At 40.6% G+C, this 27,284-nt stretch overlaps 1 protein-coding gene across 2 annotated transcripts in view; it reads right to left on the bottom strand.

Annotated features, from left to right (window-relative positions):
• Positions 1-27,284, bottom strand: part of LOC133576857 (neuronal acetylcholine receptor subunit alpha-7-like) — a 157,371-nt gene that overhangs the window by 19,919 nt on the left and 110,168 nt on the right. For both annotated transcript variants that reach the window (XM_061930207.2, XM_072912423.1), the window contains exons 5-6: positions 10,805-11,052; positions 7,646-7,840 (exon numbers count right to left, since the gene is read on the bottom strand). In XM_061930207.2, coding sequence (XP_061786191.2) covers positions 7,646-7,840; positions 10,805-11,052 — 443 coding nt within the window. The remainder of the gene's footprint in view (positions 1-7,645; positions 7,841-10,804; positions 11,053-27,284) is intronic.

Below are 27,284 nucleotides of genomic sequence, written 5' to 3'. Positions count from 1 at the left end.
TATGCCACTCCTGCTTTGTCTCGTTTTGTCCACCAAACGTTTTATGCTGTGCGTGAACCCACAACGGTGAGCTTTGTTGATGTTTGTTGGAGTGCTAATCGGGCATATTTGGTCAGCTAATCGATGCTTACATGCTATTTAGGCTAGCTGCATGTACATATTGCATCATTATGCCTCGTTTGTAGCTATATTTGAGCTCATTTAATTTCCTTTACTTATGTCCTCTGTGTATTTATATTCGCATGTCTCATGACACATTATCTGTGTGTAACATTGGCTGCATTTCTGATAGTTGTTTATGTGCCATGTTGTTCCAGACCAAAGCAAACTTTAGCCAGCTTGCAAAGATTGTATTAAATCCATTAGAAGAAGACAGCCGGCCATTTCCTTTAACTCGGACACACACATCTTTACTTCTAGCCATTCTAAGCCAGTCATTTCCAGGAGTTATCTCACCCTCTGAGAAGTTATATAATACATATTACATTTCAGCATTTCTGTCAAAGATTTGCATATAGTCATTTTTATAGTGGGCTATTATAGCTAATTAGACACTTACATCATGTGTTGCCTTCATTATAAGACTCACAGTATATAAGACTTTTAATTATTTGTGGCTCCAGACCGATTACTTTTTTGTATTTGTGGTCCAATATGGCTCTTTCAACATTTTGGGTTGACGACCCCTGGATTATTCCAACAAATATTACAGCATATTATCATACTTTCCAAAAATGTTTTGTCTAAATAAAAAAAATAAAAAATAAATAAATAAATAAATAAATAAATAAAAATAAATACTTAAACATCTGCTTGACTCCTGATTTTACAGCAAACTACCCATCAAATTAATAAAAATGACACAAAATTATACAGTGTTCTTTACAGCACATTACTGTAAATTGAAAAAAAACAAAAAAAACCCATTTTTTTGCATTAAAATTCTGTTGACTGAGCTGCCATATTTTTACGGTAAAATCTTGTTTTTAACGGTGTATGACTGTAAATGGAAAGACGGTACATATGTTTTTACATGTATTGCAGTGAAACTTGCCAAGGGACATGTAAGCAAATATGAACATTGCTGTATGTATACTTTTGACCCAGCAGATTTGCTCACATTTTCAGTAGACTCATAATAAATTCATAAAAGAACCAAACTTCATGAATGTTTTTTTGTGACCAACAAGTATGTGCTCCAATCACTCTATCACAAAAAAAATAAGAGTTGTAGAAATGATTGGAAACTCAAGACAGCCATGACATTATGTTCTTTACAAGTGTATGTAAACTTTTGTTCGCGACTGTATATATAATTAATAATAAAATCCAGAGGCAAATTCTTATATTACTCACTGTTACAAGCGGCCCTCTGATGGCAGCCATAACAGCAAAGAAAAATCTATAAATCAGCCGCACCCTCATTATAAGTCGCAGGGTTCAAAGTGTAGGAAAAAAGGTATCGGTTTATAGTCTGCAATATACGGTAGATTTATTTTACAACACTTTTTAGTGCTATAAAGCTATAAGGATACAGATTAGGTGTCATTATAATGTCTATCTCCTGATTTAAAATGTATCATCCCTGCATTATATGTATCATATTTATCTCTGGAGTCTGTACTTACTGTATACAATAGGTAGCTAACCTAACGCCATTATTTACTTTTTATTATTTACTGTTATTAGACATGGTGTCCACCAGTGCCATAAAAAGTAAAAGCACAATCCGGAATATCGTCGGCACAGGTTTGGTAAAGAGCCAGGGCGGCGTGGCACGGTTGGGTGAGCGGCGGTGCCAGCAACTTAAGGGTTCCAGGTTCGATCCCCGCTTCTGCCGTTGTGTCCTTAGGTAAGACACTTCATTCACCCACACTGGTTTAAATGTAGCGCAAAGATGTAGATAATGGGTTTCACTATGTAAAGCGCTTTGAGTCTCTGGAGAAAAGTGCTATGTAAATATAATTCCCTTCACAGCTGTCTTCGCTGGAGGTTTGTGTGCTCGTTAATTAAACCAATGACCACGCAATCTGGGAACACCTCCACAAACCAACAGCTTGCAGACGGACTCAAAAAACGGGCTATAAACGGGACTGTGGAGCAAAATGTATGCAAACTTTACACCGGGGGTCTGCAACCCGCGGCATGCGTCTCTTTAGTGCCGCCCTAGTGGCTCCCTGGAGCATTTTTGACAAAATGATTGAAAATGGAAAAAGATGGGGCAAATTTTTGTATTCTTTTTGTTTTAGTATGGTGTTTGTTTGAGGACAAACATGACACAAACCTTCCCAATTGTTAGAACTACCACTGTTTAATATGTGTGTGTGTGTATGCTTCACCGATGAGAGTATTTGGCGAACTTCGTTTTGTCCTACTAATTTCGGGGGTTCTTGAACTCACCATAGTGTGGACTGTGACGCAACAGTTTGTTTACCTGTAAAATCTTCCGCTCCTTCTTTGTCTCATTTTGTCCACCAAACGTTTTATGCTGTGCGTGAATGCACAAAGGTGCGCTTTGTTGATGTTATTGACTCGTTGGAGTGCTAATCAGGCATATTTGGTCAATGCATGGACTGCAAGCTAATCAATGCTAACATGCTATTTAGGCTAGCTGTATGTACATATTGCATCATTATGCCTCATTTGTAGGTATATTTGAGCTCATTTAATATCCTTTACTTGTATCCTCTTTGTAAATAATTTAGTTTTGCATGTCTCATGACACGTTATCTGTATGTTCTATTGGCTGCATTTTATATAGTTGTTTGTGTGCCATGTTGTTCCAGACCACAGCAAATGTTACCGAGCTTGCCAAAGATTGTAATAAATCTATTAAAAGATCTATTTAACTTGGACACACACATCTATACCTTTGACCATTAAAAGCCAGTCATTTCCAGGAGTTATCTCACCTTCTGAGTAGCCTCTGATTTACTAATGGTTTCTAAAGTTGTAAAAATGTGTAGAATAAATATTATCATTAATTATTAATTGAAATACCATACCAACGTTATTTATAAAGCCCTTTAAAAACAACCACAGTTGAAAAACAAAAAGCTGTACACCACAAAGAAATACAGGCAAAGGACAGACTAAAAAATAACATTTAAAACAGAGGTAAAATACACATTGAAAAAGCAAATACAACATTTTTAAGAACAATTTTTTAGATAAAATGCAGTTAAAAAGTTAAAAACCGTTTAAAGTCTCATGCTGGGTTAAAAGCCAGTGAATTAAAAATAGGTTTTAAGAAGGGTCTTAAAAGTAGCCAAAGAAGGGGCCAGTCTCACATGGAGAGGGAGATCGTTCCAGATATGATATTCGGCCTGTGACACATAGTCATTTTGATAGTAGGCTATTATAGCTAATATAGACACTTACATCATGTGTTGCCTTCATTATAACATTTATATACGGCTTTTCGTTTTTTTGTGGCTCCAGACAGATTTGTTTTTTGGTTTGCGTTGAAAAAATGCGGAGGCACACCACCAGCAGAAACCATAACCAAGCATGCATCACTATAGCTCTTGTCTCAAAGTAGGTGTACTGTCACCACCTGTCACATCACACGGTGACTTATTTTGAGTTTTTTTGCTTTTTTCCTGTGTGTAGTGGCTTGCGCTCCTATTTTGGTGGCTTTTTCTCTTTTTTTGGTATTTTCCTCTAGCAGTTTCATGTCTTCCTTTGAGCGATATTTCCCGCATCTACTTTGTTTTAGCAATCAAGAATATTTCAGTTGTTTTTTATCCTTCTTTGTGGGGACATTGTTGATTGTCATGTCAGGTTCGGGTGTGCATTGTAGTATTGTCTTTGCTCCCCAGTAAGTCTTTGCTGTCGTCCAGCATTCTGTTTTTGTTTACTATTTAGCCAGTTCAGTTGTAGTTTCGTTCTGCATAGCCTTATCTAAGCTTCAATGCCTTTTCTTAGGGGCACTCACCTTTTGTTTATTTTTGGTTTAAGCATTAGATACATTTTTACCTGCACACTGCCTCCCGCTGTTTCCGACATCTACAAAGCCATTAGCTACCGACTGCCACCTACTGATATGGAAGAGTATTACACGGTTTCTCTGCCGAGCTCTAGACAGCACTGACACTCAACAACAACACATCATTTGCAGACTATAATTACTGGTTTGCAAAAAATATTTTTAACCCAAATAGGTGAAATTAGCTCATCTCCCACAGCACACCAGACTGTATCTCACGGCACACTAGTGGGCCGCGGCACAGTGGTTGAAAAACACTGATCTAGACCACAAGGAAATGTGTTAAATGTAGATTAGAAGCATCCCAAGTTCCTTTGAAGATTTGTTACCTAACGAGGGATGTAACGATAAACAATATTAATGATAACGGCGGTACAACTCCCGACGATTACTATTACCGTCTTAAATTGAATTGATTGAAAAAACCTAATGAATACCTGCACTTTGATAAAATTGCTAGCTTAAATGATAACATGAAAACAAGAGACACTAAGGTCTTTCCCCATAAAAAAACAACTTACTCGAATCTACATTTTATGGTGTATGAACACATTGCTGAGTAAGCTTAAATTGATTTGAAAAAACCTAATTAATACCTGCACTTTCATAACATCGCTAAGTTAAATGTTAACATGAAAACAAGAGACATTAACGTCTTTCTCCATAAAAAAAGCAACTTACTCGAATCTACATTTTATGGTATATGAACACATTGCTGAGTGAGCAACTAAGCTATTTATTTGTGCACATTGAACCGACAAGCTGTGCTCTCTTAGAACAAAGTGATCGTTCTACGAGACAGAGTTGTTTTTACCCTTCATTCAAGGACCGCTGAACACAGCAAGAAATAATAAATAGTAAAACTACAAAACCCTAAACAAGTGAAGTTGGCACGTTGTGTAAGTGGTAAATAAAAAACAGAATACAATGATTTACAAATCCTTTTCAACTTATATTCAATTGAATAGACTGCAAAGACAAGATATTTAATGTTCCAACTGGAAAACTTGGTAATTTTTTGCAAATATTAGCTCATTTGGAATTTGATGCCTGCAACATGTTTAAAAAAAGCTGGCACAAGTGGCAAAAAAAACTGAGAACGTTGAGGAATGCTCATCAAACACTTATTTGGAACATCCAACAGGTGAACAGGCTAATTGGGAACAGGTGGGTGCCATGATTGGGTATAAAAGCAGCTTCTATGAAATGCTCAGTCATTCACAAACAAGGATGGGGCGAGGGTCACCACTTTGTCAACAAATGCGTGAGCAAATTGTATAACAGTTTAAGAACAACATTTCTCAACCAGCTATTGCAAGGAATTTAGAGAATTCACCATCTACGGTCCGTAATATCATTAAAAGGTTCAGAGAATCTGGAGACTAACATTCTAACATTGAATGCCCGTGAACTTGGATCCTTCAGGCGGTACTGCATCAGTGTGTAAAGGATATCACCACATGGGCTCAGGAACACTTCAGAAAACCACTGTCAGTAGCTCCAGTTTGTTGCTACATCTGTAAGTGGAAGTTCAAACTACTATGCAAAGCGAAAGCCATTTATCAACAACACCCAGAAACGCCGCCGGCTTCGCTGGGCCCGAGCTCATCTAAGATGGACTGAAGCAAAGGGGAAAAGTGTTCTGTGGTCTGACGAGTCCACATTTAAAATTTTTTTTGGAAACTGTGGATGTCATGTCCTCTGGACCAAAGAGGAAAAGAACCATCCGGATTGTTCTAGGCCAAAGTTCAAAAGCCAGCATCTGTGATGCACCATTAATGCTGAAAGGTCCATACAGGTTTTGGAGCAACATATGTTGCCATCCAAGCAGCGTTATCATGGATGCCCCTGCTTATTTCAGCAAGACAATGCCATGCCACGTGTTACAACAGCGTGGCTTTGTAGTAAAAGAGTGCGGATACTAGACTGGCCTGCCTGTAGTCTAGACCTGTCTCCCATTGAAAATGTGTGGTGCATTATGAAGCCTAAAATACCACAACAGAGGCCCCGGACTGTTGAACAACTTAAGCTGTACATCAAGCAAGAATGGGAAGTAATTCCACCTGAAAAGCTTCAAATTTGGTTTCCTCAATTCCCAAACGTTTACTGGGTGTTGTTAAAAGGAAAGACCATGTAACACAGTGGTAAAAATGCAACGTTTATGCAATGTGTTGCTGCCATTAAATTCTAAGTTAATGATTATTTGCAAAAAAAAAACAAGTTTCTCAGTTTGAACATTAAATATCTTGTCTTTGCAGTCCATTCAATTGAATATAAGTTGAAAAAGATTTGCTAGTCATTGTATTCTGTCTTTATTTACCATTCACACAACGTGTCAACTTCACTGGTTTTGGGTTTTGTGTATTCGATTTGTTACGCACTTTTCATTTAAATACATCTTAAAGTGCTTTACAGTATTTAAAACAATAAAAGTGTAGTCTAAGCATTTGATCTCTTTTAATGGCTATCAGTGAAACATAAGAAACACACAACACACAAAATAGTTACAGTATTTTCAATAATTAAACTTTTTTTTTTAGTGTGTGTATAAGTACTTTTTGACCTAGTTTAACAATACCCGGGATAATAATGATAAACATAACAATTTTGGTCACAACGACCGGGATATGAAATGTTAATATCGTTACAACCCTACATTTAATGATTTAAATCAGTTAAATAGTGTCCCTTTTTATTGCACTATAATGTGACTTGTCAAGCAGGAATTAAGTCCGACCCTTTTCTTCCATGGAACTCCAGTGTTTCTCCTGTTCAAAAGGAAGACTGCACTGCAGCAAGTCAATTAAAAAATGCAAAGGATTCATAAAAAGCAAGACTTTCCTCACCGAACACAATCCTGCCTAGTGTATGTCTCCCCACCAGTCCAAATAACCAGAATAAAGTCGTGGAGGGGGGCGTGGCCTGCTGGCCTGCAGCAGAACGGGGTGTGCAAGGACCGGCCTCGAAGTCAGCGACAGGTGCGTCGATGGCCCAGGTGGGCCTTGTTATCTAATCACCTGTCGCCCTGTATAAGCAGCAGCCGGGCGGAGAGAGGTTGTTGGAGCTGGAGCAAGAGCCCGAGCGAGAGCGAGAGCACGGACTCATAGAGACAGAGAGACAAACAGACAATTGGGACAACACCTCCGCTCCGGACAGGCTAACCTCCTCCAACCTCCGAGGACAAAGCTACGAATAATGGGAGACCGGGCTTTCTGCTCCGCCGCTCCCAGTTTGTGGAACGCTTTCCCTGACCACCTGAGGGCACCACAGACTGTGGAGGCTTAAAAACCCTTCTTTTTAAAAAAGCTTTTTTTTTAGATATATTCATACTAGTTCTAGCTTTTTGGTTGTTCTAGTTTTAATTTTTTTAAATTTTTTATTATCTTTTTATTTTTTATTTTTTAATACACTAGCACTTTACTCAATGTAAAGTGCTTTTTACAAATAAAATCTATTATTATTATTATAATTGCTGGAAAGCAACCTGAGGGCATTATTGCAAAATAACCCTGTATTGTAACCCTGAATCGGGCTCTCATGTCGGTGCTTGGGTGGCCTGGAGGACCCACTGGAGGGCAACCCCACAAAAAAGTGTTGCCACGAGAGTGTTAGACTGCAAAGGCGTGCTACACCCCAAACATCTGTGCAGCGTCTTACCGAGCGAGATCTTTTCTCCCGAGTCGGCGGGCAGCAGAAAAACCAACAGGGCCAAGCCGGAGATCAGCACGCAGGGGATGAGCAGATTGAGACCGTAGTAAAGGGTTCTGCGGCGCATGGTGACCGTGAAGGTGACGTCTGGGTAGGGCTCCTTGCAACATTCGTAGTACAGCTCGTTGCGCTTGGCTGGGACACCTGAAAGAAAAAAACATCATCTTTGTTATGTGTCTTGAGAAGGGCTTTATAGGAACCTGGCAGTCAGAGTTCAGGGTCGATAGAAGGCAGTAGGGTTGTCTCAATACTAGAGATGTCCGATAATGGCTTTTTTGAAGATATTCCGATATTGTCCAACTCTTAATTACCAATTCCGATATCAAGCGATACCGATATATACAGTCGTGGAATTAACACATTATTATGCCTAATTTTGTTGTGATGCCCCACTGGATGCATTAAACAATGTAACAAAGTTTTCCAAAATAAATCAACTCAAGTTATGGAAAAAAGTGCCATATTTATTATTGAAGTCACAAAGTGCATTCTTTTTTTTTAACATGCCTCAAAACAGCAGCTCGGAATTTGGGACATGCTCTCCCTGAGAGGGCATGAGGAGGTTGCGGTGGGCGGGGTTGAAGTGGTAGGGGGTAGCCGGAAGAGTTAGTGCTGCAAGGGGTTCTGGGTATTTGTTCTGTTGTGTTGATGTTGTGTTACGGTGCGGATGTTCTCCCGAAATGTGTTTGTCATTCTTGTTTGGTGTGGGTTCACAGTGTGGCGCATATTTGCAACAGTGTTAAAGTTGTTTATACGGCCACCCTCAGTGTGACCTGTATGGCTGTTGACCAAGTATGAATGGCATTCACTTGTGAGTGTGTGAAAAGCCGTAGATATTATGTGATTGGGCCGCCCCGCAAAGGCAGTGACTTTAAGGTTTATTGACGCTCTGTACTTCTCCCTACGTCCGCGTACACAGCGGCGTTTTAAAAAGTCATACATTTTACTTTTTGAAACCGATATCGATAAATTCCGATATTACATTTTAAAGCATTTATCGGCCGACAATGTCGGCAGTCCGATATTATCGGACATCTCTACTCGATACCAATATTTTGGTACCGGTACTAGTACCAAAATTTATTTTTGTCCTTTTCGATACTTTTCTAAATAAAGGGGACCACAAAAAATGGCATTATTGGCTTTATTTTAACACTACGTTAAACATATGTTTATTATTGCAATTTAGTCCTTAAATAAAATAGTGAACATACTAGACATCTTGTCTTTTAGTAGTAAGTAAACAAACCAATGCTCCTAATTAGTCTGCTGACGTATGCAGTAACATATTGTGTCATTTATTATCATTCTATTATTTTGTGTAAATTATGAGGGACAAACTGTAAAAATTCATTATTTATCTACTTGTTCATTTACTGTTAATATCTGCTTATTTTCTGTTTTAACATGTTCTATCTACACTTCTGTTAAAATGTAATAATCACTTATTCTTCTCTTGTTTGATACTTTACATTAGTTTTGGATGATACCACAAATGTAGGTATCGGATTGATACCAACAAGTAGTTACAGGATCATAATCTGGTCATAATTTAAGTTCTCCTGTGTCCAGGGACGAGTTTATAAACATAATATGAACTAAAAAAAGCGTGGTTAAGAGGGGAGGAGTATATTTACAGCTAGAATTCACCAAGTTAAGTATTTCATATATATATATATATATATATATATATATATATATATCCCTGCGACCCCGAAGGGAATAAGCGGTAGAAAATGGATGGATGGATGGATGGCTATATATATATATATATATATATATATATAAATAAAAGAAATACATATATATATATATATATATATATATATATATATATATGTATATATATATATATATATATATATATATATATATATATATATATATATATATATAAATAAAAGAAATACTTGAATTTCAGTGTTCATTTATTTACACATATACACACACATAACACTCATCTACTCATTGTTGAGTTAAGGGTTGAATTGTCCATCCTTGTTCTATTCTCTGTCACTATCTTTCTGATGATGCATTGCTGTGTGGCACGCACAAAAGTGCTTTCATCAAATGCACTAGATGGCAGTATTGTCCTGTTTAAGAGTGTCACAACATTGCTGTTTACGGCAGACGGACTGCTTTACTGTAGACGTTCTTTATATTGTGGGAAAGCGGACTCAGGTCCGCATGGAGCTGGAGGGGGCGTGGCCTCTAGCTCCGCCTGAATTTCGGGAGATTTTCGGGAGAAAATTTGTCCCGGGAGGTTTTCGGGAGAGGCGCCGAATTTCGGGAGTCTCCCGGAAAATCCGGGAGGGTTGGCAAGTATGTTGTAAGTACTCCGTGTGCGCGCGCTGCCGAACATGCTCTTCTGCTCGTAAAACCAGCAATGTCACGACGCGCTATCATGCCGGGAACCGGTACTTTTCAAACAGAGTATAGTACCGTTTTTGATTCATTAGTACCGCGATACTATACAAGTACCGGTATACCGTAAAACCCCAGTTGATTATCTTTTTAATTTATGATGTTTGTTTTTGTCGGATAGTTTTACTGTGCACCATTTCAACTTGTCATCCACTATTTTAACAATTTTATTTATTAAACATCAAATGTTTTAACTTAGTCACTTGGCATTTCAATTAATTTACTGGGTTTGTGCAACAGTTTAAACTATTAACCAGTGCTGGTTTTATTTTGCAGTGTATTCCCCTATATCTGCAGTTTGTTTTGTGTTTTTACTCTACTAATGTATTTTATAATAGTACTGGTTTTAATTCAGAGCTACTGTTAAAAGTGCCTCGTGTTTCTATGTGAAATGAATGTACCAAACTAAGTTCAATCTCTTCCAGTTTTTTTCTGGCAACCTGTTTTATCTGTATTATAGTTCTAGCTGCTTTTGGTACCCACACCCACTTAGAACTACCACCACATGATTCATGAACAACTGTACATCACAACATTGCATTTTGTTTTGCATGTCAACAGCCAAAGCGTGATAAGCGGAACAATGGGATAGTGTCATGGTAGAGCAATTGATCTTAAATGGATGTCTGCTCTCACATGAGGTCTGTCAATGACATCTGACCCTTACTTCCCGCAGCATCTTACCTACGAGATCCCACTCCCCGTTGGGTATGTAGGTGGACGTGTCCACATCCAGCATTTGGAGGTCCAGCAGCCAGCCGTTGTGAGTCCAGGAGCCAAACTTCAAGTCGCACTTCTGCACATCGAAGGGGAACCAGCGCACGTCGATGTAGCAAGTGCTCTTCAAGATGCCAGGTGGGATGTACTGGCAGTAACCGGAAGCGTTCACCAGCACGTTGGTGTGGAAGGTGGCGTCAAAGCGTTCGTCCGCACTGGAGAGAAACACAAAAGACAAATCCAACATTCAGAAATGGCAGTGCCTGCATGCAAATGCATGGGGATGTTAATATGAAAAACTAAATGCTGTACATACATTTGATTGTACAAACAAACATAATGCAAAACAGTGAAAACTAATATTATTTAAACCTTTTTACACAAGATGCTATGAGTTTAAAGTACTCATGTGTGTGCAAAGTGCTAGTTTTCCTCAGGTACACTTTAAAAAAATGTATATATATAATGTGAGGGTCCCACGATAACATGAATTACTATAACAAATGTTATCAATATAAACAATAATCTAAAAACAGCACTGAAACTATAGTGAAATGCTGTCATCAGGAAATATGTAATGAATCATTTGAAGTTAAAAAAAAAGTTTTGACATAATCTAAAATGTACTTTAAGTATTGCCTGTCATGTCTGTGTGATCATGTTTTGTTTTAGTAATGTTCGGTTTAAATTTTGGACTTTTTGTGCACTTTTGTTTTGTTTTGTCACCATAGCAACCATTAGTTTCACCTGTCACGTCACGCACCTGTTCCACGTTTGGACTCATTGTGCACTCTTGTCACCATAGCAACCATTAGTTTTCACCTGTCACGTCACGCACCTGTTTCACGTTTCGAGTCACGCACCTGCTTTCACTAATCATGTCCATAGTATTTAAGTTCATTCATTTTCTGTTGTTCGTTCTGACGACATCACCACATTTATGCTCCTGCACACTCTCCACACCCTGATGACCCTTGCTACTCTTTTTTTCATGCCGGTTCCATGCCAAGTAAGTTTTTGTTCGTTAAGCCACAGTTAGTGTTTTGTTTAATTGTTCATAGTTTCTGCCAATGTGCAAGTTTTGTGTTTAAAGTCTAGTTTTATTCTCCGCCACTGTGCGCGCTTTTTGTTTATTCCTTTTTTGATAGTTTAAAATATATCATGTACCCACCTTCAAGCCTTGACCAGTCCAGTTCATTTGCACCACGGGAGAACAAACCAAGCCAAAGTCCAAGTCTTGACATTGCCTTAGCTTTGTTATGACACAACAGATACAAGAACATGCACATACACATATATATGTACATACATATATACATACACATACACATATACAAAACCCAAAACCAGTGAAGTTGGCACGTTGTGTAATTCATAAATAAAAAGAGAATACAATGATTTGCAAATCCATTTCAACTTATATTCAAATGAATAGACCGTAAAGACAAGATATTAAATGTTCAAACTGAGAAACTTAATTTTTTTGTTTTGCAAATAATCATAAACTTAGAATTTAATGGCAGCAACACATTGCAAAAAAGTTGTCACAGGGGCATTTTTACCACTGTGTTACATGGCCTTTCCTTTTAACAACACTCAGTAAACATTTGGGAACTGAGGAGACACATTTTTGAAGCTTTTCAGGTGGAATTCTTTCCCATTCTTGCTTGATGTACAGCTTAAGTTGTTCAACAGTCCGGGGGTCTCCGTTGTGGTTTTTTACGCTTCATAATGCACCACACATTTTCAATGGGAGACAGGTCTGGACTACAGGCAGGGCAGTCTAGTACCCACACTCTTTTACTACAAAGCCACGCTGTTGTAACACGTGGCTTGGCATTGTCTTTCTGAAATAAGCAGGGGCGTCCATGATAACGTTGCTTGGATGGCAACATATTGTTGTTCCAAAACCTGTATGTACCTTTCAGCATTAATGGTGCCTTCACAGATGTGTAAATTACCCATGTCTTGGGCACTAATACACCCCCATACCATCACAGATGCTGGCTTTTGAACTTTGCGCCTACAACAATCCGGATGGTTCTTTTCCTCTTTGGTCCGGAGGACACGACGTCCACAGTTTCCAAAAACAATTTGATGTGGACTCGTCAGACCACAGAACACTTTTCCACTTTGCATCAGTCCATCTTAGATGAGCTCGGGCCCAGCGAAGCCGGTGGCGTTTCTGGGTGTTGTTGATAAATGGCTTTTGCTTTGCATAGTAGAGTTTTAACTTGCACTTACAGATGTAGTGACCAACTGTAGTTACTGACAGTGGGTTTCTGAAGTGTTCCTGAGCCCATGTGGTGATATCCTTTACACACTGATGTCGGTTTTTGATGCAGTACCAGCTGAGAGATTTAAGGTCCGTAATATCATCGCTCACGTGCAGTGATTTCTCCAGATTCTCTGAACCTTTTGATGATATTACAGACTGTAGATGTTGAAATCCCTAAATTCCTTGCAATAGCTGGTTGACAAATGTTGTTCTTAAACTGTTGGACAATTTGCTCACACATTTGTTCACAAAGTGGTGACCCTCGCCCCATCCTTGTTTGTGAATGACTGAGCATTTCATGGAAGCTGCTTTCATACCCAATCATGGCACCCACCTGTTCCCAATTAGCCTGTTCACCTGTGGTATGTTCCAAATAAGTGTTCGATAATAAGTGAGCATTCCTCAACTTTTTCAGTCTTTTTTGCCACTTGTGCCAGCTTTTTTAAAACATGTTGCAGGCATCAAATTCCAAATGAGCTAATATTTGCAAAAAATAATAAAGTTTTCCAGTTGGAACGTTGAGTATCTTGTCTTTGCAGTCTATTCAATTGAATATAGGTTGAAAAGGATTTGCAAATCATTGTATTCTGTTTTTATTTACCATTTACACAACGTGACAACTTCACTGGTTTTGGGTTTTGTACTTAAGATATTAAGTAATGCAAGTTATTTGCCATAACGGAGGTGGTTATTATTAGCTTCCGGGCGAGGCTCCACATTGTGTATGGAGACACATAATTAGCAGTTGGCTTGTCAGTTGGGGGACTAAAAATAAAGACAGTATCAGCCAGAGGCGATCGGCATGAAAAGGAATTAATCGGCGATGGCGATAATATACTTTTTCGCCATTTAATGTTATTGTGGGAGGAGTAGTTTATATGCTCAAAGCGCCGAGATATCACCTTTACAACATTTTGGACAGTTAGCGCCCTCTAGGCAGCCGTGTAAAGGTTGCCAACAGCCCTTTTAAAGTGTTGTGATTTATTTTTTCCTTCAAGTGTTGCAATCAGCTATGCCGCCAGGTACCAGCAGAGAGGAATGTGTGGGTCTAGCAAAAGCAGAATTACCCAAGCTTTTATTATTCAAAGTCTTACATTCACTAAAAGTGTGCATGGTTTTGTAATCTAGCAGACATGAGGTCATGTTTGAAGAGGAGCACATGTTCAGAATATACAGACGTGGGCACCAAATCTGCTGGGTCAAAAGTATACATACAGCAAGGTTAATATTTGCTTACATGTCCCTTGGCAAGTTTCACTGCAATAAGGCACTTTAGGTAGCCATCCACAAGCTTCTGCTTGAATTTTTGACCACTCCTCTTGACAAAATTGGTGCAGTTCAGCTAAATGTGTTGGTTTTCTGACATGGACTTGTTTCTTCAGCATTGTCCACACGTTTAAGTCAGGACTTTGGGAAGGCCATTCTAAAACCTTCATTCTAGCCTGATTTAGCCATTCCTTTACCACTTTTGCAAGTGATTGGGGTAGAGATGTCCGATAATGGCTTTTTTCCGATATTGTCCAACTCTTAATTACCGATTCCGATATCAACTGATACCTATATATACAGTCGTGGAATTAACACATTATTATGCCTAATTTTGTTGTGATGCCCCGCTGGATGCATTAAACAATGTAACAAGTTTTTCCAAAATAAATCTACTCAAGTTATGGAAAAAAATGCCAACATGGCACTGCCATATTTATATTGAAGTCACAAAGTGCATTATTTTTTTTAACATGCCTCAAAACAGCAGCTTGGAATTTGGGACAGGTTGAGGTGGGGGGGGGGGGGGGGGGGGGGGGGGGTATATTGTAGCATCACGGAAGAGTTAGTGCTGCAAGGGGTTCTGGGTATTTGTTCTGTTGTGTTTATGTTGTGTTACGGTGCGGATGTTATCCCGAAATGTGTTTGCCATTCTTGTTTGGTGTGGGTTCACAGTGTGGCGCATATTTGTAACAGTGTTAAAGTTGTTTATACGGCCACCCTCAGTGTTACATGTATGTATGGGGCGGCATGGCGTAGTGGGTAGAGCAACCGTGCCAGAAACCTGAGGGTTGCAGGTTCGCTCCCCGCCTCTTACCATCCAAAAAATCGCTGCCGTTGTGTCCTTGGGCGGGACACTTCACCCTTTGCCCCCGGTGCCACTCACACCTGTGAACTGAATGATGAATGATAGGTGGTGGTCGGAGGGGCCGTTGGCGCAAATTGCAGCCACGCTTCTGTCAGTCTACCCCAGGGCAGCTGTGGCTATGAAAGTAGCTTACCACCACCAGGTGTGAATGAATGATGGGTTCCACATGTAAAGCGACTTTGGGTACTTAGAAAAGCGCTATATAAATCCCAGTTATTATTATGTATGGCTGTTGACCAAGTATGCCTTGCATTCACTTGTGAGTGTGTGAAAAGCCGTAGATATTACGTGATTGGGCCGGCACGCAAAGGCAGTGCCTTTAAGGTTTATTGGCGCTCTGTACTTCTCCCTACGTCCGTGTACACAGCGGCATTTTAAAAAGTCATACATTTTACTTTTTGAAACCGATATCGATAATTTCCGATATTACATTTTAAAGCATTTATCGGCGGATAATATCGGCAGTCTGATATTATCGGACATCTCTAGTTTGGGGTCGTTGTCCTGTTGGAACACCCAACTACGCTAAGACCCAACATCCGGGCTGATGCTGAAGAATTTGGAGGTAATCCTCCTTTTTCATTGTCCCATTTACTCTCTGTAAAGCACCAGTTCCATTGGCAGCAAAACAGGCCCAGAGCATAATACTACCACCACCATGCTTGACGGTAGGTATGGTGTTCCTGGGATTAAAGGCCTCACCTTTTCTCCTCCAAACATATTGCTGGGTATTGTGGCCAAACAGCAACATTTTTGTTTCATCTGACATCACATGGACAAAGATAAGACCTTCTGGAGGAAAGTTCTGTCGTCAGATGAAACAAAAATGTAGTTGTTTGGCCACAATACAGGATCTTCAGCTCTCACTGGACCGGTTCGCAGCCGAGTGTGAAGCGACTGGGATGAGAATCAGCACCTCCAAGTCCGAGTCCATGGTTCTCGCCCGGAAAAGGGTGGAGTGCCATCTCCAAGTTGGGGAGGAGACCCTGCCCCAAGCGGAGGAGTTCAAGTACCTCGGAGTCTTGTTCACGAGTGAGGGAAGAGTGGATCGTGAGATCGACAGGCGGCGTCTTCAGTAATGCGGAAGCTGTATCGATCCGTTGTGGTGAAGAAGGAGCTGAGCCGGAAGGCAAAGCTCTCAATTTACCGGTCGATCTACGTTCCCATCCTCACCTATGGTCATGAGTTTTGGGTTATGACCGAAAGGACAAGATCACGGGTGCAAGCGGCCGAAATGAGTTTCCTCCGCCGGGTGGTGGGGCTCTCCCTTAGAGATAGGGTGAGAAGCTCTGTCATCCTGGGGGAGCTCAAAGTAAAGCCGCTGCTCCTCCACATGGAGAGGAGCCAGATGAGGTGGTTCGGGCATCTGGTCAGGATGCCACCCAACTCCCCCCTTGGGAGGTGTTTAGGGCACGTCCGACCGGTAGGAGACCACGGGGAAGACCCAGGACACGTTGGGAAGACTATGTCTCCCGGCTGGCCTGGGAACGCCTCGGGAACTCCCGGGAAGAGCTGGACGAAGTGGCTGATGAGGAGAAAGTCTGGGCTTCCCCGCGAACCGACCTCGGATAAGCGGAAGAAGATGGATGGATGGCCACAATACCCAGTAATATGTTTGGAGGAGAAAAGGTGGGGCCTTTAATCCAACCAACCAAACTTCATGAATGGTTTTTGTGACCAACAAGTATGTGTTCCAATCACTCTATCACAAAAGAATAAGAGTTGTAGAAATGATTGGAAACTCAAGACAGCCATGACATTACCGTATTTTTCGGAGTATAAGTCGCACCGTCCGAAAATGTATAATAAAGAAGGAAAAAAACATATATAAGTCGCACTGGAGTATAAGTCGCATTTTTGGGGGAAATTTATTTGATAAAAGCCAACACCAAGAATAGACATTTGAAAGGCAATTTAAAATAAATAAAGAATAGTGAACAACAGCCTGAATAAGTGTACGTTATATGAGGCATAAATAACCAACTGGTATGTTAACGTAACATATTATGGTAAGAGTCATTCAAATAACTATAACATATAGAATATGCTATACCGTATTTTCCGCACTATAAGGCGCACCGGATTATTAGCCGCACCTTCAATGAATGGCATATTTCATAACTTTGTCCACCAATAAGCCGCCCCGGACTATAAGCCGCGCCTACGCTGCGCTAAAGGGAATGTCAAAAAAACAGTCAGATAGGTCAGTCAAACTTTAATAATATATTAAAAACCAGCGTTCTAACAACTCTGTTCACTCCCAAAATGTACGCAAATGTGCAATCACAAACATGGTAAAATTCAAAATAGTGCAGAGCAATAGCAACATAATGTTGCTCGAACGTTAATGTCACAACACACAAAATAAACATAGCGCTCACTTTCTGAAGTTATTCTTCATTCGTAAATCCTTCGTCTTCGGTGTCCGAAGTGAAAAGTTGGGCAAATTTACGATCCACTGGCAGATGTTGGCGTCGTCTGGCGCTGCCTCCTCGTCTTAGTGAAGGTGTGTTCGCCTTCTGTCATCCATTGTTCCCACGCAGTTAGCAGTCTAGCTTCGAATGCCCTGTTGACACCAATATCTAGCGGCTGGAGGTCTTTTGTCAATCCACCCGGAATGACGGCGAGTATTGAATTAAGCGCGTAAGCGTGTCTCTCAATGTGCTGTTATGAGCTAGCAAATATAACAACTACACTACCCAGCATGCAACGATAGTTACGAGCATGCGCGGTAGCCCTGAGAAGCGTTGTTGTATGCTGGCAGTTAGAATGTGGTTATGAGCACGCTGTGAGTAAATGTTGAGAACTCAGTTAACACGCCTCGTCTGCATTATTTATAATTAGACAGACAACACACTTAATAGGAGCCATTTTGGGGTCTTTACATAAACACACAAATGGAAATGAAACGTCACATATCCCAGCATGCACCGCGCGCTTCTTCTACGGGGAAAAAAGATGGCGGCTGTTTACCGTAGTTGCGAGACCTAAACTTTATGAAAATGAATCTTAATATTTATCCATATATAAAGCGCACCGGGTTATAAGGCGCACTGTCAGCTTTTGAGAAAATTTGTGGTTTTTAGGTGCGCCTTATAGTGCGGAAAATACGGTACGTTTACCAAACAATCTGTCACTCCTAATCGCTAAATCCCATGAAATCTTATACGTCTAGTCTCTTACGTGAATGAGCGATATTTTACGGTAATGTGTTAATAATTTCACACATAAGTCGCTCCTGAGTAAAAGTCGCACCCTCGGCCAAACTATGAAAAAAACTGCGACTTGTAGTCCGAAAAATTCGGTATGTTCTTTACAAGTGTATGTAAACTTTTGACCACGACTGTACTTCCGCTGAGTTGTATGCAGACATATTGGTCAGTGCATATACAGACTGAATTCTTGGAAAATCTGTCCAAGTTCATAAAGTCAGAACTGTAGGAGTCACTGAGCCAAAGACGAGATCTAGAACTCCGCGGTTTAATAGATGGGCCAAGAAGCCTGCAGGCAAGTACATTTTTCCGCCGGTTTTAGTGTGCGACATATTTATTGCAGGCAGAGACCATATACGCCAAATGAAGCGCGCTAAATAGATTATTCTAAGTGTTCTCCACAGCTCATCAACTCTAGAAGGAAAACAGGAACGGGGCAGCTTGGGATCATTTTGTCACAGAAGTGCTGTGTTAAGATAACTGTTGTTTATATCGTGTCAAAAAGTCAAATGATAATGATACTCATTTGTGCTTGAATCTGGCCCCGGCGGTACTTGTTGGATCACGGAAGATTACTTATTGTCGAGGTTGCGTTGCGACTGTCTGAAAGGAGTCTTCATGTAAGCCTTACAATGAGTCATGGACGTCATTAAGATAGGTCGCTAAATTCATAAAACCTGAACAACCGCCTCTCTTGTTGATGCATCCAATAGTCCTGGAAGAAGGCACCAGTCGTTCCTAATTACAGGAAGGCTTGTCATCGGGCATAGTCACTATTCAAAAGCCAAAATAGATGAAAATGTCCATTTAAGTTCCTCATGTGAGCCGTTGGTGAGGGAACAGTCAGCTCATTGGTCTAAAATCAGGGGTCGGCAATCCAAAATGTTGAAAGAGCCATATTTGACCAAAAATATAACAACAAAAAATCTGTCTAGAGCCGCAAAAAATGTAAAGTGTTATAATAAAGACTATATAAGCCTACTATCAAAATGACTTACCGTATTTTCCGCACTATAAGGCGCACCTAAAAACCACAAATTTTCTCTAAAGCTGACAGTGCGCCTTATAACCCGGTGCGCTTTATATATGGATAAATATTAAGATTCATTTTCATAAAGTTTAGGTCTCGCAACTACGGTAAACAGCCGCCATCTTTTTTCCCCGTAGAAGAAGCGCGCGGTGCATGCTGGGATATGTGACGTTTCATTTCCATTTGTGTGTTTATGTAAAGACCCCAAAATGGCTCCTATTAAGTGTGTTGTCTGTCTAATTATAAATAATGCAGACGAGGCGTGTTAACTGAGTTCTCAACGTTTTCTCACAGCGTGCTCATAACCACATTCTAACTCCCAGCATACAACAACGCTTCTCAGGGCTACCGCGCATGCTCGTAACTATCGTTGCATGCTGGGTAGTGTAGTTGTTATATTTGCTAGCTCATAACAGCACATTGAGAGACACGCTTACGCGCTTAATTCAATACTCGCCGTCATTCCGGGTGGATTGACAAAAGACCTCCAGCCGCTAGATATTGGTGTCAACAGGGCATTCGAAGCTAGACTGCTAACTGCGTGGGAACAATGGATGACAGAAGGCGAACACACCTTCACTAAGACGAGGAGGCAGCGCCAGACGACGCCAACATCTGCCAGTGGATCGTAAATTTGCCCAACTTTTCACTTCGGACACCGAAGACGAAGGATTTACGAATGAAGAATAACTTCAGAAAGTGAGCGCTATGTTTATTTTGTGTGTTGTGACATTAACGTTCGAGCAACATTATGTTGCTATTGCTCTGCACTATTTTGAATTTTACTATGTTTGTGATTGCACATTTGCGTACATTTTGGGAGTGAACAGAGTTGTTAGAACGCTGGTTTTTAATATATTATTAAAGTTTGACTGACCTATCTGACTGTTTTTTTGACATTCCCTTTAGCGCAGCGTAGGCGCGGCTTATAGTCCGGGGCGGCTTATTGGTGGACAAAGTTATGAAATATGCCATTCATTGAAGGTGCGGCTAATAATCCGGTGCGCCTTATAGTGCGGAAAATACGGTAGTCTTATATACAGTCGTGGTTAAAAGTTAAATTAAAGTACCAATGATTGTCACACACACACACACACACACTAGGTGTGGCGAAATTATTCTCTGCATTTGACCCATCACCCTTGATCACCCCTTGGGAGGTGAGGGCAGCAGTGAGCAGCAGCGGTGGCCTGCGCCCGGGAATAATTTTTGGTGATTAACATACACTTGTAAAGAACATAATGTCATGGCTGTCTTGAGTTTCCAATCATTTCTACAACTCTTATTTTTTTGTGATGGAGTGATTGGAGCTAGAGATGCTTTAAAATGTAATATCGGAAATGATCGGTATCGGTTTGAAAAAGTAAAATTAATGACTTTTTAAAACGCCGCTGTATGGAGCGGTACATATCCGGTAAAACATGGACGTAGGGGGAAGTACAGAGCAGATGCGTCTCCCAGTCAGCAGCCCCTCCCCTCTACCACACACAACACAGGAGTTGTGTGTGGCAGCATGAGAGGTTTACTGCCGACGCTTGATGACCTAATCAAACCGCCGCGAGCGGAGCATAACAACAACAAGAGTGTGTTGTTGCCGGTGCTGTAGCCGTGGCTAACAAGCGAGCTCGCTCAGTGACTGACTAACGCAGTGTTGGGACTACTTTCGGCGATAAATAGTAATCTAACGCGTTATTTTTGTTTTATTTTCAGTAACTCAGTTACCGTTACTACATGATGCGTTACTGCGTTATTTTACGTTACTTTTTATGTAGAATCGGCTAGTAACTGAGAAGATCTGAGTGTGTTTTTTTGCAGCGCTGCGGAAGAGGCGACAAGGAAGAGGCGCGCCCGCTCTGTCTGTGTGTATGTGTGTGTGGGGCGTATCTGTGTTTACTAACAAGACATGGCGAAGCCAGAAGCCGAGTTTCTTAACATGGAGATATTCTCAATACTTTTCTTTTGTCGACCACAAAGAAAATAACATTTTAGTTGAATGTAAGTTGTGTCTTGGATCAAAGATCCTATCCTAGCAATTAAAATCTGCTGAAACAGCTACAAAAGCAACATGCTTCGACGAATCTAGTAAAGAGAGACACACTTCACCTCCACCTCCAACAGCGGCTGGATTTTAACGAGGCACTGCACACTGAAGGTACACACACTCTGTCAATTCTCTTTTATACTGTTGCTCTTTCATTCAAGACTTCTAGAGTGTTTGATTATCACATCACTCTAAATGTATACACTATAAAGTTCACAAACATAAAGAGGGATGCTAGTGGGCCAGTCCAATCTTTCCTTATCTCTAAACTAAAACTGGGGAAATGTGTAGGGTGTTCTGGGCTTCAGACATGATTTTATTTCAGAATTCCTTGAGAGAGAAAAACGCCTGGTTAAGCTTTGTGTATGTAGTGTGTGCCTTCCTTGGTTTACAGCCATGTTGTTATTATGCTGTTTGTTACTTATGTATGTTATGTTGCAGCTATTTAAAATAGTTTTGTCGATTTGTTCTGGCCTGAAACAATTCGGCCCTTTGAAACATATCTTGGTCTTTGTGTGTTGTATGTAGACCACATTGCTTAGCAGAGTTCAGTGATGCAAATGCATGTCAAGTTGATCAACAGATTGTATTATAATAACAGTACTGAAATGAAGGCTAAAAGGGCATTAAACGGGGCCTTAAAAATAAATAAATAAATATATATATATATATATATATATATAAGTAACTAAATAGTTACTTTTCACAGTAACGCATTACTTTTTGGTGTAAGTAACTGAGTTACTTTTGAAATTAAGTAACTAGTAACTGTAACTAGTTACTGGTTTTCAGTAACTAACCCAACACTGCTAACGACACCATGTCTATGGTTTGGGATTATTTTAAAGTGTCTTTGACGGATAAACACCTGGCAATTTGCAATGACTGCAAAAAGTTGGTTATGCGGGGAGTAGAGATGCGCGGATAGGCAATTTATCTCATCCGCAACCGCGTCAGAAAGTCGTCATCCATCCGCCATCCACCCGATGTAACGTTTGATCAGAACTGCATCCGCCCGCCATCCGCCCGTTGTTATATATCTAATATTAATTAAAAAAAAAAAAAAGGGTGAAAACTAAGCGAATTGCACCTTGTGCAGACAAGATTTTTCGATCGGACACGGAGGAATTAGCGATGTAAAAGACCACGTTGGGACAAAAAAACACAAGTCTAATGCCGTTGCTAGCGATACAAGTGGAAAACTTTCAACGTTTTTCGTCGCCCAAACAGATTCTTTGGATGTGATAAATGCCGAAGTTTTATTTACGGAGGCAATAATTGAGCATGGACTTCCAATCGCACTGGCTGATCACATGGGACAGTTAATAATGTAATGCAACCTTTAAAAATCATTACGCGGTGATCGCGATCCCAAAAATAAACTTTTCTTGCATGATAATGTCCAGAAAATTTCGCTTTATATTACTATAGAGTCCTTTTAACGAATGAGTTTGATGGTTTATCACAAACCTTAAAAGAAATTCCATGGCCACCGTCCTGCTCTCTATATCAACCAGGGTGAGCCCCACCCCTTTCGTGAGCGCACTGCGCGGAGTGACCCCTGTTACGCGCCCCCGGCAACAGGGGTGGCAAGCAGGTAAGCTGCGCGGGCGGAGCACGCGGAGTGACCCATGTTACGAGCCCCCGGCCACGGGGGTGGCGGGCAGGTAAGCTGCTTACCTGCTGCGCGTGACGCCGGCCGCGGCGAAAGCGGACGAGGCGGGGTGTCGGTGCGGTGGGCGCGGTAGTGACCCTGGACGTGCGTCGGGCCCTTCTCGCGGATCGCCTCAGCTACGGCTCCCGGTGGGGCCCTCTCGGGGGAAGGGGCCTCGGTCCCGGACCCCGGCGAGGCGTCCCTTCTCCGCTCCGTAAAAGTGTCCATCTCTTTTCTTTTCTTTTTCTTCTGTTGTGGCATATGCAGCAGGTGCCTGCTCGTTTTTCGTATGTGGGTAACAACATTTAACTATGTATATATATTTCCCAATTGGTTTAACTGCCACCCGCAAAAAAAAAAAAAAAAAAAAAAAAAAAAAAAAAAAAAAAAAAAAATCTAATTAATCCGCCCGACCCGACCCGCGAGCGGATAAAATCTTATTTTTTTAAATTTCATCCGCCCGATCCGCGGATAATCCGCGGACTCCGCGGTTGTGTCCGCAAACCGCGCATCTCTAGCGGGGAGGATCCAAGACGTCATCCTTTAATACGATGAATTTGATCTCCCACCTCTTCAAGAATCGTAAGGAGATACACGATGAATACAAGCGGAAGATGGATGAAAAGCAAACAGCGAAAAAAAGTAGTACCACACATTTGTCGCTTAAAGACTCCGCCGAGAAAAAACAAAAATACAACAAAAACCACCCCTGTCTCAACTCAGCATTTCAGAAGCTCTGACTGACTGCTAGGCCACTTCAAGCACTCACCACTAGCTTGCAGCACATTTGTGTTACTCATACAAATACATTAGAGCAGGACAGATTGAGCCCAGTTTATACTGTTATACAGTATGACAGGCAGTCTTGCACTAAAGGAGGACTATGTTATTGTTTACTTTATTACTCTAGTATAGTCTGGACTGAAGCTGTGTGCCTTCATTGTTTTTGTAGCTGTTGTTTTGAGGCACGTTTAAAAAAAAATTAAAAAAAATAATGCACTTTGTGAAAGTCAAAGTATAGTACTTCTCATAGTTGTAGTGGGTATCAGGATTATCTCAGGCAGAGCATGTCCCAAATTCCAAGCTGCTGTTTTGAGGCATGTTAAAAAAAAATAAAAAAAAATAATGCACTTTTTGAAAGTCAAAGTATAGTACTTCTCATAGTTGTAATGGGTATCAGGATTATCTCAGAGAGAGCATGTCCCAAATTCCAAGCTGCTGTTTTGAGGCATGTTAAAAAAAATAATGCACTTTGTGACTTCAATAATAAATATGGCAGTGCCATGTTGGCATTTTTTTTCCCATAACTTGAGTCGATTTATTTTGGAAAACCTTGTTACATTGTTTAATGCATCCAGCGGGGCATCACAACAAAATTAGGCATAATAATGTGTTAATTCCACGACTGTATATATCGGTATCGGTTGATATCGGAATCGGTAATCAAGAGTTGGACAATATCGGAATATCGGATATCGGCAAAAAAGCCATTATCGGACATCTCTAAGTAAAACACTCTAACATAAAATCTGCTTAGTGAGAAGAATTATCTTATCAGACAGAAAATAAGCAAATTTCACCCTTATTTGAGATATTTAATCTTACTTAGATTTCAGTTTTTGCAGTGTGGTAGGGGTAAGGGGTAGGGGGGGTGGGGGGGTGTATATTGTAGCGTCCCGGAAGAGTTAGTGCAGCAAGGGGTTCTGGGTATTTGTTCTGTTGTGTTTATGTTGTGTTACGGTGCGGATGTTCTCCCGAAATGTGTTTGTCATTCTTGTTTGGTATGGGTTCACAGTGTGGCGCATATTTGTAACAGTGTTAAAGTTGTTTATACGGCCACCCTCAGTGTGACCTGTATGGCTGTTGACCAAGTATGTGTTGCATTCGCTCATGTGTTTGTGTGAAAAGCTGCAGACATCATGTGACTGGGCTGGCACGCAAAGGCAGTGCCTTTGGGGTTTAATGGCGCTCTGTTCTTATTCCTACGTCCGTGTACACAGCGGTGTTTTAAAAAATCTTAAGTTTTACTTTTTGAAACCGATACCGATAATTTTGAAACCGATACCGATAATTTTCGATATTACATTTTAAAGCATTTATCGGCTGATAATATCGGCAGCCCGATATTATCGGACATCTCTAGTTTTACGTGTTTTAAGGGTTTTGGTCCTAAATGATCTCAGTAAGATATTACAGCTTGTTGCTGATATTTGATGACCTATATTGAATAAAACATGCTTGAAACTAGAATATCAACTGTTGCAAAGCTGTGTCATCAACACTCACAAGTATAAAACTACTTTTTTAAAGTAATCATTTCTTATTTCAAGCATGAAATAAAAAAATCATGATTTTGACACAAATGTGTCTCACAATTAAAACAGATGACAGCCAAATGGACTTTGCTGTTTTATTTTCAATGAAACAATAGAAAATATGTACACATATAGTAGTACAGTTGGCACAGTACAGTACACTGCCAGTTAATATTTAAACATTTAACATGTGACATTTCAAACAATTTTGAACAGAAATAGTTTATGCACATTCAGACTAATTCTTCAAAATTACAATTAAAAAAAAATTGGCGGGGGGCCGGGCTGTATATATGCGCACTTATCGATGGAAAAATGCATTTTTAGATCATATGGTTTGCCTGAGCGGAGAGTAACAAGCGGTTGCCTTGTTGCCTTTCCATTAAGAACAATAAATTAGTTTAGTAGACATGTCCAATAAAATCGGACTGCCGATATTATCGACCGATAAATGCTTTAAAATGTAATATCGGAAATTATCGGTATCGGTTTCAAAAAGTAAAATTTATGACTTTTTAAAACGCCGCTGTACGGAGCGGTACACGGACGTAGGGAGAAGTACAGAGCGCAAATAAATCAAAGGCACTGCTTTTGCGTGCCGGCCCAGTCACATATCTACGGCTTTTGACACACACAAGTGAATGCAAGGCATACTTGGTCAACAGCCATACAGGTCACACTGACGGTGGCCGTATAAACAACTTTAACACTGTTACAAATATGCGCCACACTGTGAACCCACACCAAACAAGAATGCCAAACACATTTCGGAGAGAACACCCGCACCGTAACACAACATAAACACAACAGAACAAATACCCAGAACCCCTTGCAGCACTAACTCTTCCGGGACGCTACAATATACACCCCCCCGCTAACCCCCCCCCACCCCCCCGCTAACCCCGCCCACTTCATCTCCTCATGCTCTCTCAGGGAGAGCATGTCCCAAATTCCAAGCTGCTGTTTTGAGGCATGTTAAAAAAAATAATGCACTTTGTGACTTCAATAATAAATATGGCAGTGCCATGTTGGCATTTTTTTTCCATAACTTGAGTTGATTTATTTTGGAAAACCTTGTTACATTGTTTAATGCATCCAGCGGGGCATGGCAACAAAATTAGGCATAATAATGTGTTAATTCCACGACTGTATATATCGGTATCGGTCAGGGCCGGCCCGTGGCATAGGCCGTATAGGCAAATGCTAAGGGCGCCGTCCATCAGGGGGCGCCACGCCAGTGCCACAAATGTAGCAGAAAAAAAAAAAAAAAGTTGGTACTATTATTTCTAAATACAAAAAAATAATCCCACGTTAATTAAAATGCAAAGTAAAGCCTATATAATAGAAATATTATTTGTTACAACATTACTACCCCCCCCCCCCCCCCCCCCCCCCCCCGCACGGTGCGCCCCCTCCCTTCCCGTATCATGACTCTTTTTGGACGTCACCACATTAAAAAATCAACACAAGATGTCAAAACGGCCAAAACTGTCAGGTGCCCAGGGAGGAAAAAAGAGAAAAGAAGAGGAGGAGGAACGAGATAATACAGAGGTAGCAGGTAGGTAACGTTAGCCTACATGAAATGATTTGTCTGTTACAGAATGTGATAGTAACCTGGCTTTTTAGCATTAAGCTAATGTTACATGACTCGGCAATTGCTAATCAATAAATAGCTAGTTCTGTTTTAACGTCGGGTTAATATTGTGGAGGGGGCTAAATTGTTATGGAAAATAATAATGTAACATTAGATAATTACAGTACTCCCACCTTACATTCCTCAGGG

The sequence above is a fragment of the Nerophis lumbriciformis genome, linkage group LG36 (assembly GCF_033978685.3).
Source record: "Nerophis lumbriciformis linkage group LG36, RoL_Nlum_v2.1, whole genome shotgun sequence".
In the NCBI taxonomy this organism is placed as follows: Eukaryota; Metazoa; Chordata; class Actinopteri; order Syngnathiformes; family Syngnathidae; genus Nerophis; species Nerophis lumbriciformis.
This window is presented reverse-complemented; position numbering and strand designations above follow the sequence as displayed.